The sequence below is a fragment of the Castor canadensis genome, chromosome 7, assembly GCF_047511655.1.
Source record: "Castor canadensis chromosome 7, mCasCan1.hap1v2, whole genome shotgun sequence".
Taxonomy (NCBI): Eukaryota; Metazoa; Chordata; class Mammalia; order Rodentia; family Castoridae; genus Castor; species Castor canadensis.
Genome location: NC_133392.1, coordinates 66,032,209 through 66,045,978, shown reverse-complemented (window position 1 = coordinate 66,045,978; position 13,770 = coordinate 66,032,209). Strand labels below are relative to the sequence as shown.

The 13,770-nt window shown below is 37.1% G+C and overlaps 1 protein-coding gene across 6 annotated transcripts in view; it reads right to left on the bottom strand.

Annotated features, from left to right (window-relative positions):
- Positions 1-9,030: 9,030 nt before the first annotated feature.
- Positions 9,031-13,770, bottom strand: part of Lrmda (leucine rich melanocyte differentiation associated) — a 1,025,409-nt gene continuing 1,020,669 nt past the window's right edge. For all 6 annotated transcript variants that reach the window (XR_012449754.1, XM_074079224.1, XM_074079227.1 and 3 more), the window contains one exon: positions 9,031-10,924. Coding sequence is in view for 5 of the 6 variants with exons in the window: in XM_074079227.1 (XP_073935328.1) it covers positions 10,823-10,924 (102 nt within the window). In the remaining variant the exon portion in view is untranslated. The remainder of the gene's footprint in view (positions 10,925-13,770) is intronic.

The following is a 13,770-nucleotide window of genomic DNA, read 5'->3' as shown; positions in this document are numbered from 1 at the left end:
ATTTTGGGGTCTTATAAAAAAATCATAAAACTGACCCCTTTCTCAAAGTTGTTTCCCTCTTTGTTATCATATTAATGTTGTAGCATTCACAATGGTCTTATATCATAGTTGAGGTCACCTCCTTGATCATTCTCCTTTACCCCCCTCTCCACATTCCTGGAATAATTTCAACAGGTCTCATTTTTTTCCATTTTCATACATGAGTACATAATATTTCCTCTACATTTACTACTAATTTCATGTCTTACATTATGGTCTTTGGTCTATAAGTTGATGTTTGTATAGAGTGAGAGGGATCTAGTTTCAACCCTCTGTATATCCATATCCAATTTTTCTTGCACTATTAATTGAATAAGCTGTCCTTTCTCCATTGTGTGTTTTTGGTTCCTTTGTCAAGGGTCAGCTAGCTGTAGATGCATGGGTTTATTTATGGAGGTAGTAGTCAGTTCTATCAGTTCATGTGTCTGGTTTTATGCCAGTACCATGCTAGGGTTTATTTGTTTGTTTTATGCTTTTGCTATAGCTTCATACTATGTCTTCAAATCAGAGATATGGTACCTCCAGATTTGGTTCGGGGGGTTTTTAGGATTACTTTGGCTATTTAGGGTCTTTGTTGTTTCCATTAAATCTTCATTTTGTTGTCTAGTTCTGTGAAGAAGTTATTGGTTTATTCACGGGGATTACATTGGGAGTAGTAGGAACATTTTATCATTAATTTTCTAATCCATAATCACAGGATCTTCCATTTCTTTCTGTCTTCTTCAATTTCTTTCATCAGTGTTTTATAATTTTCACATCACTTCCTGGGTTAAATTTATACCAAGGTTTTTATTTGTGTGGGGGGGTAGATTGTGTGAGTGGGACTTGCTTTCATGCTTTCTTTCTCAGAGAATTCATTATTGGCATATAAAAATGCTACTGATTTCTGTATGGTGATTTTGTACCCTGAAACTACATTTATCAGTTATTTTTCTCTCCTTTCCTTTTTTAATGGTGGGGTTATCAGTTCTAATTGTGTTTTGATGGAGTCTTTGGTTATATAGAGAATGATATCATCCACAAAAAGAAATACTTTGACTTCCTCCCCTACTATTTGTATGTCTTTTTTTCCTTCTCTTGCCTCATTGCTCTGGCTAAAACTTCCAGTTCTAAACTGAATAAACACAGTGTGAGGCATAAACATAATTATCCTGCTCCAAATCTTAAAGGAAATGCTTTTAGTTTTCCCCTACTCATTGTGACGTTGGCTTTGTGCTTGTCATAGATAGCCTTCATTATGTTGGTGTACAATTCCTTTATAGAGAGCGATCATCACAAAGGGATGCTGAATTTTTTCTCTTCATAAATTGAGATTTTATCCTTCATTCTGGAGGTGCCATAGTGCATTTGATTTACCTATGTTGAACCATCCTTGCATCCCTGGGATAAACCCCACTTGATCATGATGAATGGTATTTTTGATGTTCTTTTGGATTCAGTTTGTTTGTATTTTGCTGATAATATTTGTATCTATGTTCACCAAGGATTATTGATCTACAGCTTTTTGTTGTGTTCATGTCTGGTTTTAGTGTCAGGATAATCATAATCAGAATTTGGAAGAGTTTCCTCCCTTTCAGGTTTTTGGAATAGGTTGAGAATTGGTGTTAGTTCTTTCTTAAACGTTGAGTAGAAGTTAGCAATGAAGCCATCTGATCCTGGGATTTTCTTACATAGACATTTGATTACTGATTCAATCTCATTCCTCACTATTGGTCTGTTGAGGGTTTTTTTTTTTTACATTGTTTTCAATTTTGATAAGTTATATTTGTCCAGATTTTATCTATTTTCTGGGTTTTCGAATTTACTGGCATGTAGTTATTGATAATAGCCCCAAGTTGACCTTTATATTTCTGTAGTGTCAATTGTAATGTCTCCTTTTGTCTCTGATTTTGCTCATGTATTCTTTTTTTCTTAGTCTAGCTAAAAGTGTGCATTTTGTTTATGCTTTAAAAGAAACTGCTCTTTGTTTCATTGGTCTTTAGAATTTTCATTTATTTTGGTTCTGATATTTGTTATTTCCTTCCTTCCCCTAATTTGAGGTTTGTTTCTTTATTGCTTTTCTAGAGTTTTGAGATGCACTGTTAGGTTGTTTATTTGAAAGTTTTCTAATTTTTTATGTATGTGCTTATTGCTATAAATTTCCTGCTTTGTATTACTTTTGCTATATTTCATATGTGTTGCTATGTTGTGCTTTCATTTGCATTTGCTTTGAGTAATGTTTTAAAATTTACTTTTGATTTCCTCAATGACCCATTTTCATTCAATGGCATATTATCCAGTCTCTGAGTATGTCTGTATAACTTCTGAAGTTTCTTTTTTTGACTTCTAGTTTTATTCCATTGTGGAGAGAAAAGATACTTTGTATGATTTTTATTTTTTGAATCTGTTGAGACTTTTTTGGCCTAATATACAGTCTATTCTAGAAAAAGTTCTATGCATGATGAAAAAGAATGCATATTATGCACGTTAAATGAAATGTTCTGTCAATGTTAGATCTGTCCATAGATGACAGTGGGGTGGTAAAGTCCCCCACTATATTTAAATTGGAGCCTATCTCTCCCTTAAACCTAATGATGGTTTATAAAATTAAGTGCTTTAGCATTAGTTGGAAAATGTATTGTGTTTACAACACATTGTATCTTCTTGTTGAATTAATCCCTTGATCGTTATTTATTGACCTTCTTTTTCTTTTCATGCAGTTTTTGTCTTAAAAATCTATTTTGTTTAAGTTTAGCTCCTGATCATTTACGGTTTCCATTTGTGTTGAGTATCTTTTTTGATTCTTTCATTTTCAGTTTGTCTGAAGTGAGTCATTGGGTCTTGTTTTTTTTTTTAAATTCATTTAGCCAGCCTGTATCTTTCTTGGAATTAAAGGTTATTTTTGATATTTAATGATTTGTTTTGGTAATTTTGTTAATTGTTTCCATTTGTTTTGAATATTATTTTTACTTCCTTTCTTCATGTTCATCTTTGTGTTTTGGTGGTTTACTATGTTGATATTTTTTTCTGTTTATGTATCTACTTTTCATGTGGGTTGGTTTTATACTTTCTTGTATTTTTACGGTTGTAGTTCTCTTCTCTTTGCTTCTAGATTTAGGACTCCATTAAGCATCTTTTGTAAGTCTGGCTGGTGAGTTCCTTCAGTTTTTGCTTATCTTGGATGGTTCTTATTTCTTAAGGATAGTTTTACTGTGTATAGTATTCTTGGATGACAGTTTTTTCTTTGTCTGAATATGTTGGTTTTTGTAGTAAATGGCTTTCCTTGAAACATGTCTTAGGATGTCAGTTTGGTAGTCTACATTGGCTTTGGTTCTTGTGGAGTCCCCTAGTGTATGTAGTCCTCATAACTACTTTGCCTGCCTGTAATCAAATCAATGGTTTTGGGCACATTGCATGTGAGAACCAGGTTAGAGAGCCTTCCTAACACCGGAGCCATATTGGAGGGGATACTGTAGTAGCCCAGGTGGGTGAGGAGCACACAGCAGCAGGGGTAGGGCACCCGGTGTGTACCCACTCTGGCAATTGAAGTGGTGGCACCAGGTTCATGCACTATAGTGGTTCCTCAGCAGTAGCAGTTATGAGTGCAGAGTGTGTGTGTGCTTCAGCAAGTGGTACTTGCATCCTTATACCCAGTGGCAGTGTGGGGGTCAATGGCTGGAACCATTCTTTGATTCATTTATAAAATGAGTATTTACTAAGTGCCTGTGACCCTTGAGACTCAGAACAGGTTTCTTCACTGTTTTGCTGACAAATGAAAAAGAAAATAAAGATATAACATGTCATGTTGTGATAAATGCGAATGAGGAAAACAAAACAAAGTAAATAGAATGTGATGGGTTGGTGAGTAGGACTCTACTCTAAATAGGATGGTCTGAGATGGTCTTTCTAATGACATTGCATTTAAGGAAAGACCTGATTAAATTGAAGCATCACTTGATGAAGTTGTCTAGTGGGAGAACATTGCAGTGCTATTGCAGGCACACAATGTGCTTTTTATAGGCCAGTGTGGCTGGAGAAAACAGGGCAAGGGTTGGCTACGAAGGGGTGCTATTTGCATCTATTTCTGTCTTGCTCTCATAGTTATTGGATCACTGATTTTTCTAGAATAAATTATGTAGGTTCACGTAGGATCTCATAAGGACTCTGATTTTTTTCTCCCAAGTGAGATGAGAAATCATGGTGGGAATTGGATAGAAGAAACATATAGGGTGGTTATTTTTGGTTATATTTTTGGAGGCTCACATTTACTTTCCCTATAAAGAAATAAGCTGTAATAAAGAAAGAGTAGAATTAGGAAATTGGTAAGGATATAGTTATAATCAGTATTCCAGGTTTAGAAATGATAGCATCTTGGATCAAGATCCTAAGCACAGATATGGTTGGCTTATTCTTACATTTTTAATTAATTTCTCATTTTCATTTCTGGTGCCTTAGTTCTTTAACTTAATGTTTAACACAACATGTAATAATTATTTATGTTTATATTAGTCTCCTTCAGACAGAAGTCCAACAGTAGAGCATCCTCTTATTCTCTTTGTTTTCTAATTTTGAGGCATCTAATAAGTACTTGTGGAGTGAGTGCGTGGGCATACAGCCTTACAGAAATAGATTAGCATAGCTTCTAAGAACATTTGAAAACCAGAAAGGACAACGTAGACCATGGGATTATTTGGCAAATATCTTATAGTAGAGATGGTAATGAATCATAAGTAAATACAAGTCTAGAGTTTGAAATTATTTAGAGGTACTTTTCATTCTTAGAGTCTTCCATATATGTACTAGTAGTATATAGGATAGAAAAAACTTCTAGTATGTACTACAAGTGTATACCTCTGCTGTGAGTCAATCTTGGCCACTACATGTTAATAAAATAACAGTTGGTGCTTGACTTATGGTGGGAGCACAAAACAGTTTTAGTAAAAACTATGTATTATGTGTATGCAGATGTGCCCTTGTGTGCATGAAGGAACCAGAGCAAGAAGCCTGTAATAAAATTGCCCACTAAATTAATCCATAGACCAAAACTAGACAAAAAAAGTTTCCCCCCAAATCATTTTAATATATAATAAGGTAATGGCTTGTATCTATATTATACATACAAATATTCATAGGTCTATATCTATAAGGCTTGCCTAAAAAATTGAACTTAAATCTTAAATGTTCCATTTTCTAAGCAATGGTTAAACCTAATTTGTCGAAAAATCTACACTGATTCTCTCCTGGTGATAGCAGTCTTAGTCATAATCATGTATTCTTAGACCTTCAAGTTACATGTTGGTCATTAAGTAAAATCCTTTTACACTCTAATGTGATCCTCTAAAAATGGGTCATTCCCAAGTGTACATAACAAATACAGTTTTTAAGATGCAGAAGGGGAACAAAAATTCCATTTAGAGGGATTTTTTCATTCATTGGTTTGAGCAATAGAGCCAATATGGATGCTATGCTATTTTTCTGCAGAAAATGGAATCATTTGGGGAAGACAGCATTTGCATGCCAACAGGGAAATATGGACGTTGGGAATTAACATATATAGGGAAACAGGTATAGTTTGTAAATTAAACTTACATTTATATAGTAATTTTCAGAAATAACTCATGTATGTATATTTTCGGCAGTGCAATATCAAAGATATGTCTTAATTGAAACAATAGACCTTTCTTATATTTGAACAATGATCCTGTGTGTTAGGTTTAAAAATTCTAGAAAGAGAAAAGCATTCATCATAACACTTATTACCAGTGTGTGAGCAAGTCATAAAATGAAAGATCATCAATTCTTTTGAAACAGAGGTGCAAATTAGATACTAATTTGTTAGATATGAAAATAGGTTCAGTTTACTATGTAAAATGGTGACAGCAATAAATGATAACTTATTCTGGAGTCCATGGAAAAGTTGGGAAATTATACAATGTCAGTAATAGTAGAATACTCTCTGTACTTTTAGGAGGACTTGGTAACTTTTTCTGATAATCCAAGTAATTAAACATTTTTAGAAGACTTTGTAGCTGACACTGTTTTAACTAAGTTATATTATGTCCAGGAAAGCTATTTCTATCATAGTCATAGTCTAAAAATCTGTAAATGTGGGGCAGAAGTCAAAGGACTTTTTTTATAAAAAAAATTAAGAGAATAATGATAATAAAAAGCAAAATACCACACTGTACTGAGTTGTTAAACTCATTTACATATGGCTTCATGTTGAATTTATTTTATAGTAGCACTTTTTATTGAATGATATGATATAATAAAACTAACCCTGGTGAATAAATAAAGATTGTGATTAAGTCCACTACTAGGGCTTCCCCCCTCTCATCACAAACACCCAGAATGAAAATAGTATCTAAAGGAAATAATCCTCAGGGCTGTGCAAATGCATTCCTATTATTGAGGTCGCAAGAAGCATTCCAGTGTAAAGAAGGAAAAGCTGATTTAGAGTAGTCAGTGTGACAAACATAACAGCCAGAATATTCTGCAGGTTAATTTAGGTTATCTACTTGATCTCAGATATTATCCATACCTCCCATGTGTTAAAACGTTCTGCCTCAGAAATAGAGATGGCCAAGGTCCACTGTCAGCATCTTCAGCCCCATGTAGAGGTCATCTTCTTAAATATCTTTGTTCTTTTATGCCATCTTGTCAAGATTACCATCTACTTCTGAACTTAATGAATTTATGAAAACTTGGTGTGAACATGAGTCTGTTCTTTCTCTTTGATCTTACTGCCCCAACAGTAAGTCTTCCTATATTTTAGCTAGTCCAGTTTAAGGAGAAGTTACTTTAGGATGCTGGTTTCTGTGGCATATTAGGCACAAACCATATTCACTTGTGCCCATATATAGCCGTCACACATAGGATCACACACAGGTATTCCCACAGTGCCTTATGATCGATGTGTTCACATTGTTCCATTGCCCTGACCAGGGAAACATGTAAAACATTAACAAGTGACGATACTCACTTATATCAAAGATTATTCCATGTTGAAGAGAAAAATATTCCTAACATAACCTTGTGCTGAATATCAGAAAACTTTTGACTGCCAGAAAATTGTCTTTTCTCTTGCTTTCTGATTATTCTCTCAGCTCCTAACTTACTCAGTAAGATTCCACATTTTAACACTTCTTCATGTTCTTCTTTGGCACAATTCTATTCATTGCCATTTATATCAGTCCTTTTCTAGCATTTCTTCATCATACACATCCCATACCTAGAATCCCCCTTTCTTTCTTAGCATAACTCCCTTATCCTAGGTTGCTTGTTTTCTGGGGTACAGTCCAGCTGCTTTGGAAGAATTAGCACATACTAACATGTGAATATGTATATATAACATAGTTTATTGCCTACCCTGCCACAAAGTAGGCAATGTGACAAATTTACATTTAGATTATAATTACTCAAGAGTACTATCAATGCTGGGAAATTTCAGATAAACATGTAGAAAGACAATATTTTTGGACAGGTTTCTGTATTCCAAGGTTCTTCGATACCCAAAAGTGGGGACTGATGCACCAAGGGCTGATGTCCTGGTTATTACACAAGCAAGTGAATAGCATGCTTTGTGCTCTGCTGGGTCTATTTCCCTTTTTTACTGAGAGTAGGTTATGCCATGGTATTGAACAAGTTAGAGACCAGAATCAAGGAATAGTAACACTCTTTTTTGGTGACAGTTGCTTCTTAGAAACAAAAGTGGAATAAGCTGGTAGTGAAAAGTCACATTGGGTCAACTACAATGGACAGACGACACAGAAGTGTCTCAGTGGGCTCTGCTGTGTCCTCTCTGGACATTAGAAAGTGACACAGATCTGATTTCAGTTGCCCTGGTGACTAGCAAGTTCTGAACATTGTTACTGTTTTGATGAAAATAGCCCTGTGGATTGTTTTTGATCTGCATATTAACAAAGAAGAGAAAGACAGGTTATTTCTTAGAAGCAGCAATAAAGATATTTTCTCTTGAAAATGTGCAAGATACATCTCTGCTGGAATCAATCTCTCTCTCTCTCTCTCTCTCTCTCTCTCTCATTCTCTCTCTCCTCCAACCCCCCCCCACATCCTTTCATCCAGAATCTGTAGTTTGCTTTATTTCTTAGTATACATAAATATGTGAAAACACACAACAGTGAGACATGCAGCCTGATCAAGTGATAATCTCTTATAATGTGCTTCTATTTAAAGTAACAAACAGATGGAGGGTTTATGAGCAAGGCTGGTAAAAGTAAAAGCAAATGATTGCAATAGTTGTACTTTTAATAGGATTCCCCACAATCTAAAACATTATTCCCCAAGGAACAAATTGTTCTATAAAATTATGTTACTTGGGAGAGCGAGTGTCTCCCTAACATTGCTGAGGCAACAGAGAACATGAGAACACTGTATTTCAGGGTCTCTCACTCACGGGGAGGAGACAGAGGTGATGTCAGGCACCATGATTTCCAAAGACCAAGCTCAGTGGAACATGGCAAAAGGAAGAAAGAACAAGGTGTAAAGAGGTATGAAACATGTTGGAGCCTTAACTGAATTTATTACCTTCTAATTTCCTACTTTGAAAAACCAGGTTTGGGAAATTTCTACAGATTGAGGATAAATATATAACACAACTTCCTCCCCTGCCAATTCAGACCAAAGTCTAGCACAGCAGCTCTTGCTTAACAAACAATGGAATTGTAAACAACCCAACACTAATTCATTATCATTATCCCTGCTTAAGAGAAACAAAGCTCACCATAATTCTATCAATAAGATGAATATACCACAGTGATGGCCTTTACGTAAATTATAATTAAAGCTAATCTTAATTAAAGTTATTATACCATTCTGGAAGAAAATAAACAACCCAAAGAGAGGCAAACAGTGTGGTCAATAACTCACTCCAAAAATATTTTTTGCCTCCAAAGTTCACATTGAGGGAGACATTCCTGTGCATGATACAAATGGTTCTGACATTAAGAAAAGTAAACAAGTAAGAAAAATAAAGATGGAAAAATTCTGTGGTCAGTTCACAAGTGCTTTTTTATTGTTTGAGACAGGGTTAAAGCCTTTTATAAAGACAAGGATATATGTGTCGCTAGATGGGATATGACATCAGACTAGTCTAGCTGCCCTTGCAGAGTTCTGCTGTCTGTAACATGCCATGGAGAAAACACGTGCTGACGCTTCTAAACAATGAATCAGGGTGGGACCTGCTGCTGCCCGTTTAAAGCATTATCCCACAGCCATTTAGGAGATCAAACAGAACAGAGATACTCAACTCTGGTTATGAATGGATCATAGAGATGAAGGCGAACATTGAATAATCTGTAATTATTAATGGTCTCAAGGATTTAATGTTGCCTGGTCTGAACAGCTGATTAACACAGGTCGTATAATCTACAGGTGGAACTCCTGCCAGCCTCAATACATGTCACTCCAGGACTCTGTTGACTCTGTAGGCCAGAGGCTATGTAAACTGACTGGAGCTGAGGTAAAAAAAAAGGTTCTTCCTGGGCAGCTCAGGGATTCTGAGTCCCTAAAGACTTTTGCAATAGCAACTCTTTTGTCACCTAGTATCCAGAACTTGGAGGGATTCTCTTTCGGGCTTTGCTGTCTAAGTAAAAGAAGCAAAAATAAAGGCTATTGTGTTAAGGACAATCAGCAGCCTTTCAAATATCTTCAAGAGTGATTTGACTTGTGCAATGAGGTAAGTGAAATGAGAGTCACTTACCGGCATGACTGTGTGTATTTTCCTTGTGACATTAGTGCTAGAACACAGCCAAGGATGCACGATGATGAAGCAATGTCTCATAAGCTATGGATCTAATTTCTGAGTGGTCCTGAGAAAAATAGGAAGTTCAAAGGTTTCTGCCTTCTATAAAAACTGTTTGGTCTTCTGGGTATTTTCTTCAGTCTTCATTTTGTTTTTCAATCTCCTGACCCATCACTCTATTTCTCATCACCTCCTTGCTTTTAAACAGCACCCAGAGGAGCAAGCCAGTCCCAGGCACAAATACGGCTATAAGGCATAGTTGGAAGTGTGTTGTTCAAAAATAAGAAAAAGTGCCCGGTGGAACCAAACCATCATGCTAGAAAAGATGGCTTATCCTGCATATTCAGGGCAAGAAGTAGATTTGGAAATGAATGAAAGAATTTTGCATTTGTAGTGAGAGATGTAGGGAAAGCTATTTAATGAAGGAATTAAAACAATATGAAGCCAGCCATAATGTATGACCTAGTTGAGAAATTATCCCTCTGTTTCTGAAAAATCTGTGAATAGAAATGAATTGCCTTGTGATAAAGATGATGGGAAAAGATTAGGAGAGCTGTGCATAAGCAGAAGTTCAGGGCTAAACAGAGTAAGGGAAGTGTTCTTCCCCTACACTGTGACCATGCCACTAAAAACAAACCCACAGCACAGCAGTAGCACAGGAATCTTGACTCAGCAGGCAAAATGAAGCCAGCCTCCCTCACTAGGCTGCAACCACTGAGCATGCCCATGGAGGCCCCAGGTGTGACCTCTGCTCTCCTGTAGGCAGTGAAGGCTCCAGGCAATCTATCATGGTGTTCATGCTGTCAGCCCTGGTGCTTTGCCTCCGCTGTCTGTCACCCTGGTGGATGAGACCTGCTTAAGGGCAATCATGTCAATCTCTCTGTGACCACTCAGTCTACAGCAGCAGGATGATCTTGATAGGCCTGGCAAAGTCAGTACAAGGTGCAGAGAGCAGAAGTCGTAGCAGTCACATAGAAATGCAACGTGGACTTGATTTTCTTTATTTTTGCTTTCCCTTTTTCTTTATTTTCATGCAATAGACTAAGGCATGCAGAATGTAGCTTCAGAGCTGGTCATCTCGGATAAACCTGTTGCCCTCTGAATTTTTCCCATAGTAAACATAGCGAGTCTTCCCCAGAATACCTGAAAATAGAAAGAAAACACATCATTTCAGGTGGAACAATTAGTGTAGCCTAGAGATGCAGGTGTTGCAAACCAGACATGTAATGTGATTGCAAATCCAGTGGGTGGCAGAAAATGGATTAAGCCTTGGAAGACAAAGACTACCTTCTTGTCCTCAGGGTTGACATGCAAATAAAATGTCAGTAGTAAGTATAGGTTTCTAAGAATAACATGCTTTCTGCATGATTTCCCCATTTTAGGAACTTTTCAATTTGGAAAATGACTCCCCAAAATGTAGCACAACCCTCTTCTCTCTCCAAATTTTCTAAGAACAGAAAAATTAAGGTTAAAAAATTAACTTGTGCCTAAGCAAAAGATGTAGAATAATCTTCCAAGTGTGTGACTACTTTGAAGTTGTTTATTGTGAATCAATATTGTTAACTTCCAGAAATAATATTCCAAAGCCTAGGAAGTATCAAGCACATACCAGGTGATTAAAGGAGAGAAGTGTGTTGAAAATGTCACCTGAAAAGTAGCAAGAGCTTCTGACATTAAATGTCCCCTTCGTTAGGCATCCTGAACTCTCTTCTTGGGTTCAAATGCATCTGACTTTCATCTTTAGTTTTATTTTATGTAATTTGTCACTCTGTATAAAACTTCTTCTTATTCAAGGAGACTGTAAGGTTCTTAACCATGAAGAGCGCACCAAGAATAGGGCCAAACTTTTAAATCAACTCAATATTTCTAAATACTCATAAGAAATCTCCTGGAGTGGTTATTATGAAAGCCTTGCAGTATTATTAAAGAAAAAAACCTGTTTTTCCAAGGAAATATTAAGAACTTCATTTTGCTTTTTGCTACTTCTTTTTCTTCCAGTTTTAGAAGAACTAACTTAAAAATTCAGTCACACATAGTTGTCTTTACACTTATGGGACTTGAATCTCTGAAGTGTATACAACTAGAAAAAAACAAAGGAGATGTCCCTAAAACATTAAATCATGAGCCACAAACCTAACTGGGAAAATAACTCCCTACATGCATACCTTTTTCTTTCTTTCATCAGTTTGATAGTGTGAAATCAACAAACACCATTTTTTGTGAATTTGGGATAAATTAGCGCTTGAAATTAGCTAGGTTCTTCACATCAGACATATTAAGTAGTAAATATTTTTATGACTGTAAAAAAGATGTTTCTCTACTATAGAAATTTTAATTTTGTTGTTAAATACGATTAAAATGACTTGTAAAAAAAATTTTTTTTTGGCAGTACTAGGGTTTAAACTCAGGGTCTCACACTTGCTAGGCAGGCACTCTACCACTTGAGCCACTCCACCAGTCCTGACTTGTAAAAAATTTTAAGGACAGGATAGAAGTTCCCTGGTTTAGATAAATCTGGACAAAGATAGAAATTGCCAGGGTCCCGGTATCTCTTAGAGTTGGAAGAGAGACACAGTAACCTTGTTCCATGGCTGGCTCTCATTACTTCCTGCCATGTTCCCATGAGCAACTTCACTGTGGATGGATCAGTCTTCCCACTTGGCCTTGCTTTCTGCTTGGCCCCCAATCCCCAATTTCTGGTTTTCAGTATTGGTCTGGTGCCTGGAAATACTGAGCTTGGATAAAACTTCACTGAGACCCTTCTTGGAGCCTAAATTATCCTTTTAGCTATTGGCACCGTGCTGCTCACTTTATTGTGCTGGATTACGTAGTGCCCAGGTTTGTGCTAATATTGTCACTAATGCCACAAATCCAATGATCTGGGCCAGGCAAGCTCTGCCCCAGAAACAGCCTCCCCTACAGGCCTGGGCAGGAGTGCCTCAGATGTATGGGAAAACCCAGAAGGGGGTGCCTTAAACATAACTGATTCAAATAAACACTCAAGAATCTGGAAGGATGGAGCTGAAGGGTATTAATTTCTTTCTGTGGCACAAGGACAGCATGGATTTCTATAAAAAGAAATGGATGGAGCTATCAGATATTGTAAAGAACACAGTCTTTCTCTTGAGCAAAAAACATGAAAAGCAGGTTGCGTGGTACACTCGCACATGGGTATACTCTCTCCAGTAAATACTCTCATACATCCAGGGACTCAATTTCTTTCTTCTACATTCTCTCCACGGTGAACTTGTACTCTAGAGTTATTTCACCTAGATGCAACCTGATGAAAACAGTGCTCCTGGAATGTGGGCTGGGATGGGTCTGAGCCACATTCCCAGACCTTCTTTCTGGTTGGCACTGATAAAAGTCCTTTATACGGCCTGCCTGCTTCTTTGGGCCCACAAGCAAGAATGTTTATAGACGTCCTGGTGAGAGAGGGCTGTTTGATGGATGCAGGAAACTTCAGCAGGTGTCAGTGCTTGGAAAATGAGGCAAGGACATGAGGAATTAATATTGTCAATGATCTCTTGACGGGAAAAGAGATATCGCACTCACTGTCAGATTTAAATAGACATCAAGTACATTAATGACAAAAGGGCAGACTTCAAACAAAGGGGCTGTGTGCTGGGGAGCAGAGTTGGTCTCTGGGCTGGCAATAACCTGATCTGAAAAGACACTGTCAGGACTAGAGACAGGCCTAGGATTGTGTGCAGTGACAGAAAACAGAGATACTGACAGAGATACCCGCTCCATATTATGCCAAGGACACTCTAGCACTGTCTGCCACTCTAACGCAAGCTGACATCACTCCCTGTCACTTGGGCCTTCTCCTCCTGCTCCTGCAGAAACAGTACCTTGTTTCTCCCAGACATCATTCCAAAACCCATTGCGGCCGTGAAGTTCCTGGCAGCCCTGGCCTGTTGGAGCAGTGGGGTTGGGGCCTAAGGATAACCTTAGTCAATCTAAATTTAGACTTTGCAGGAGGCCCA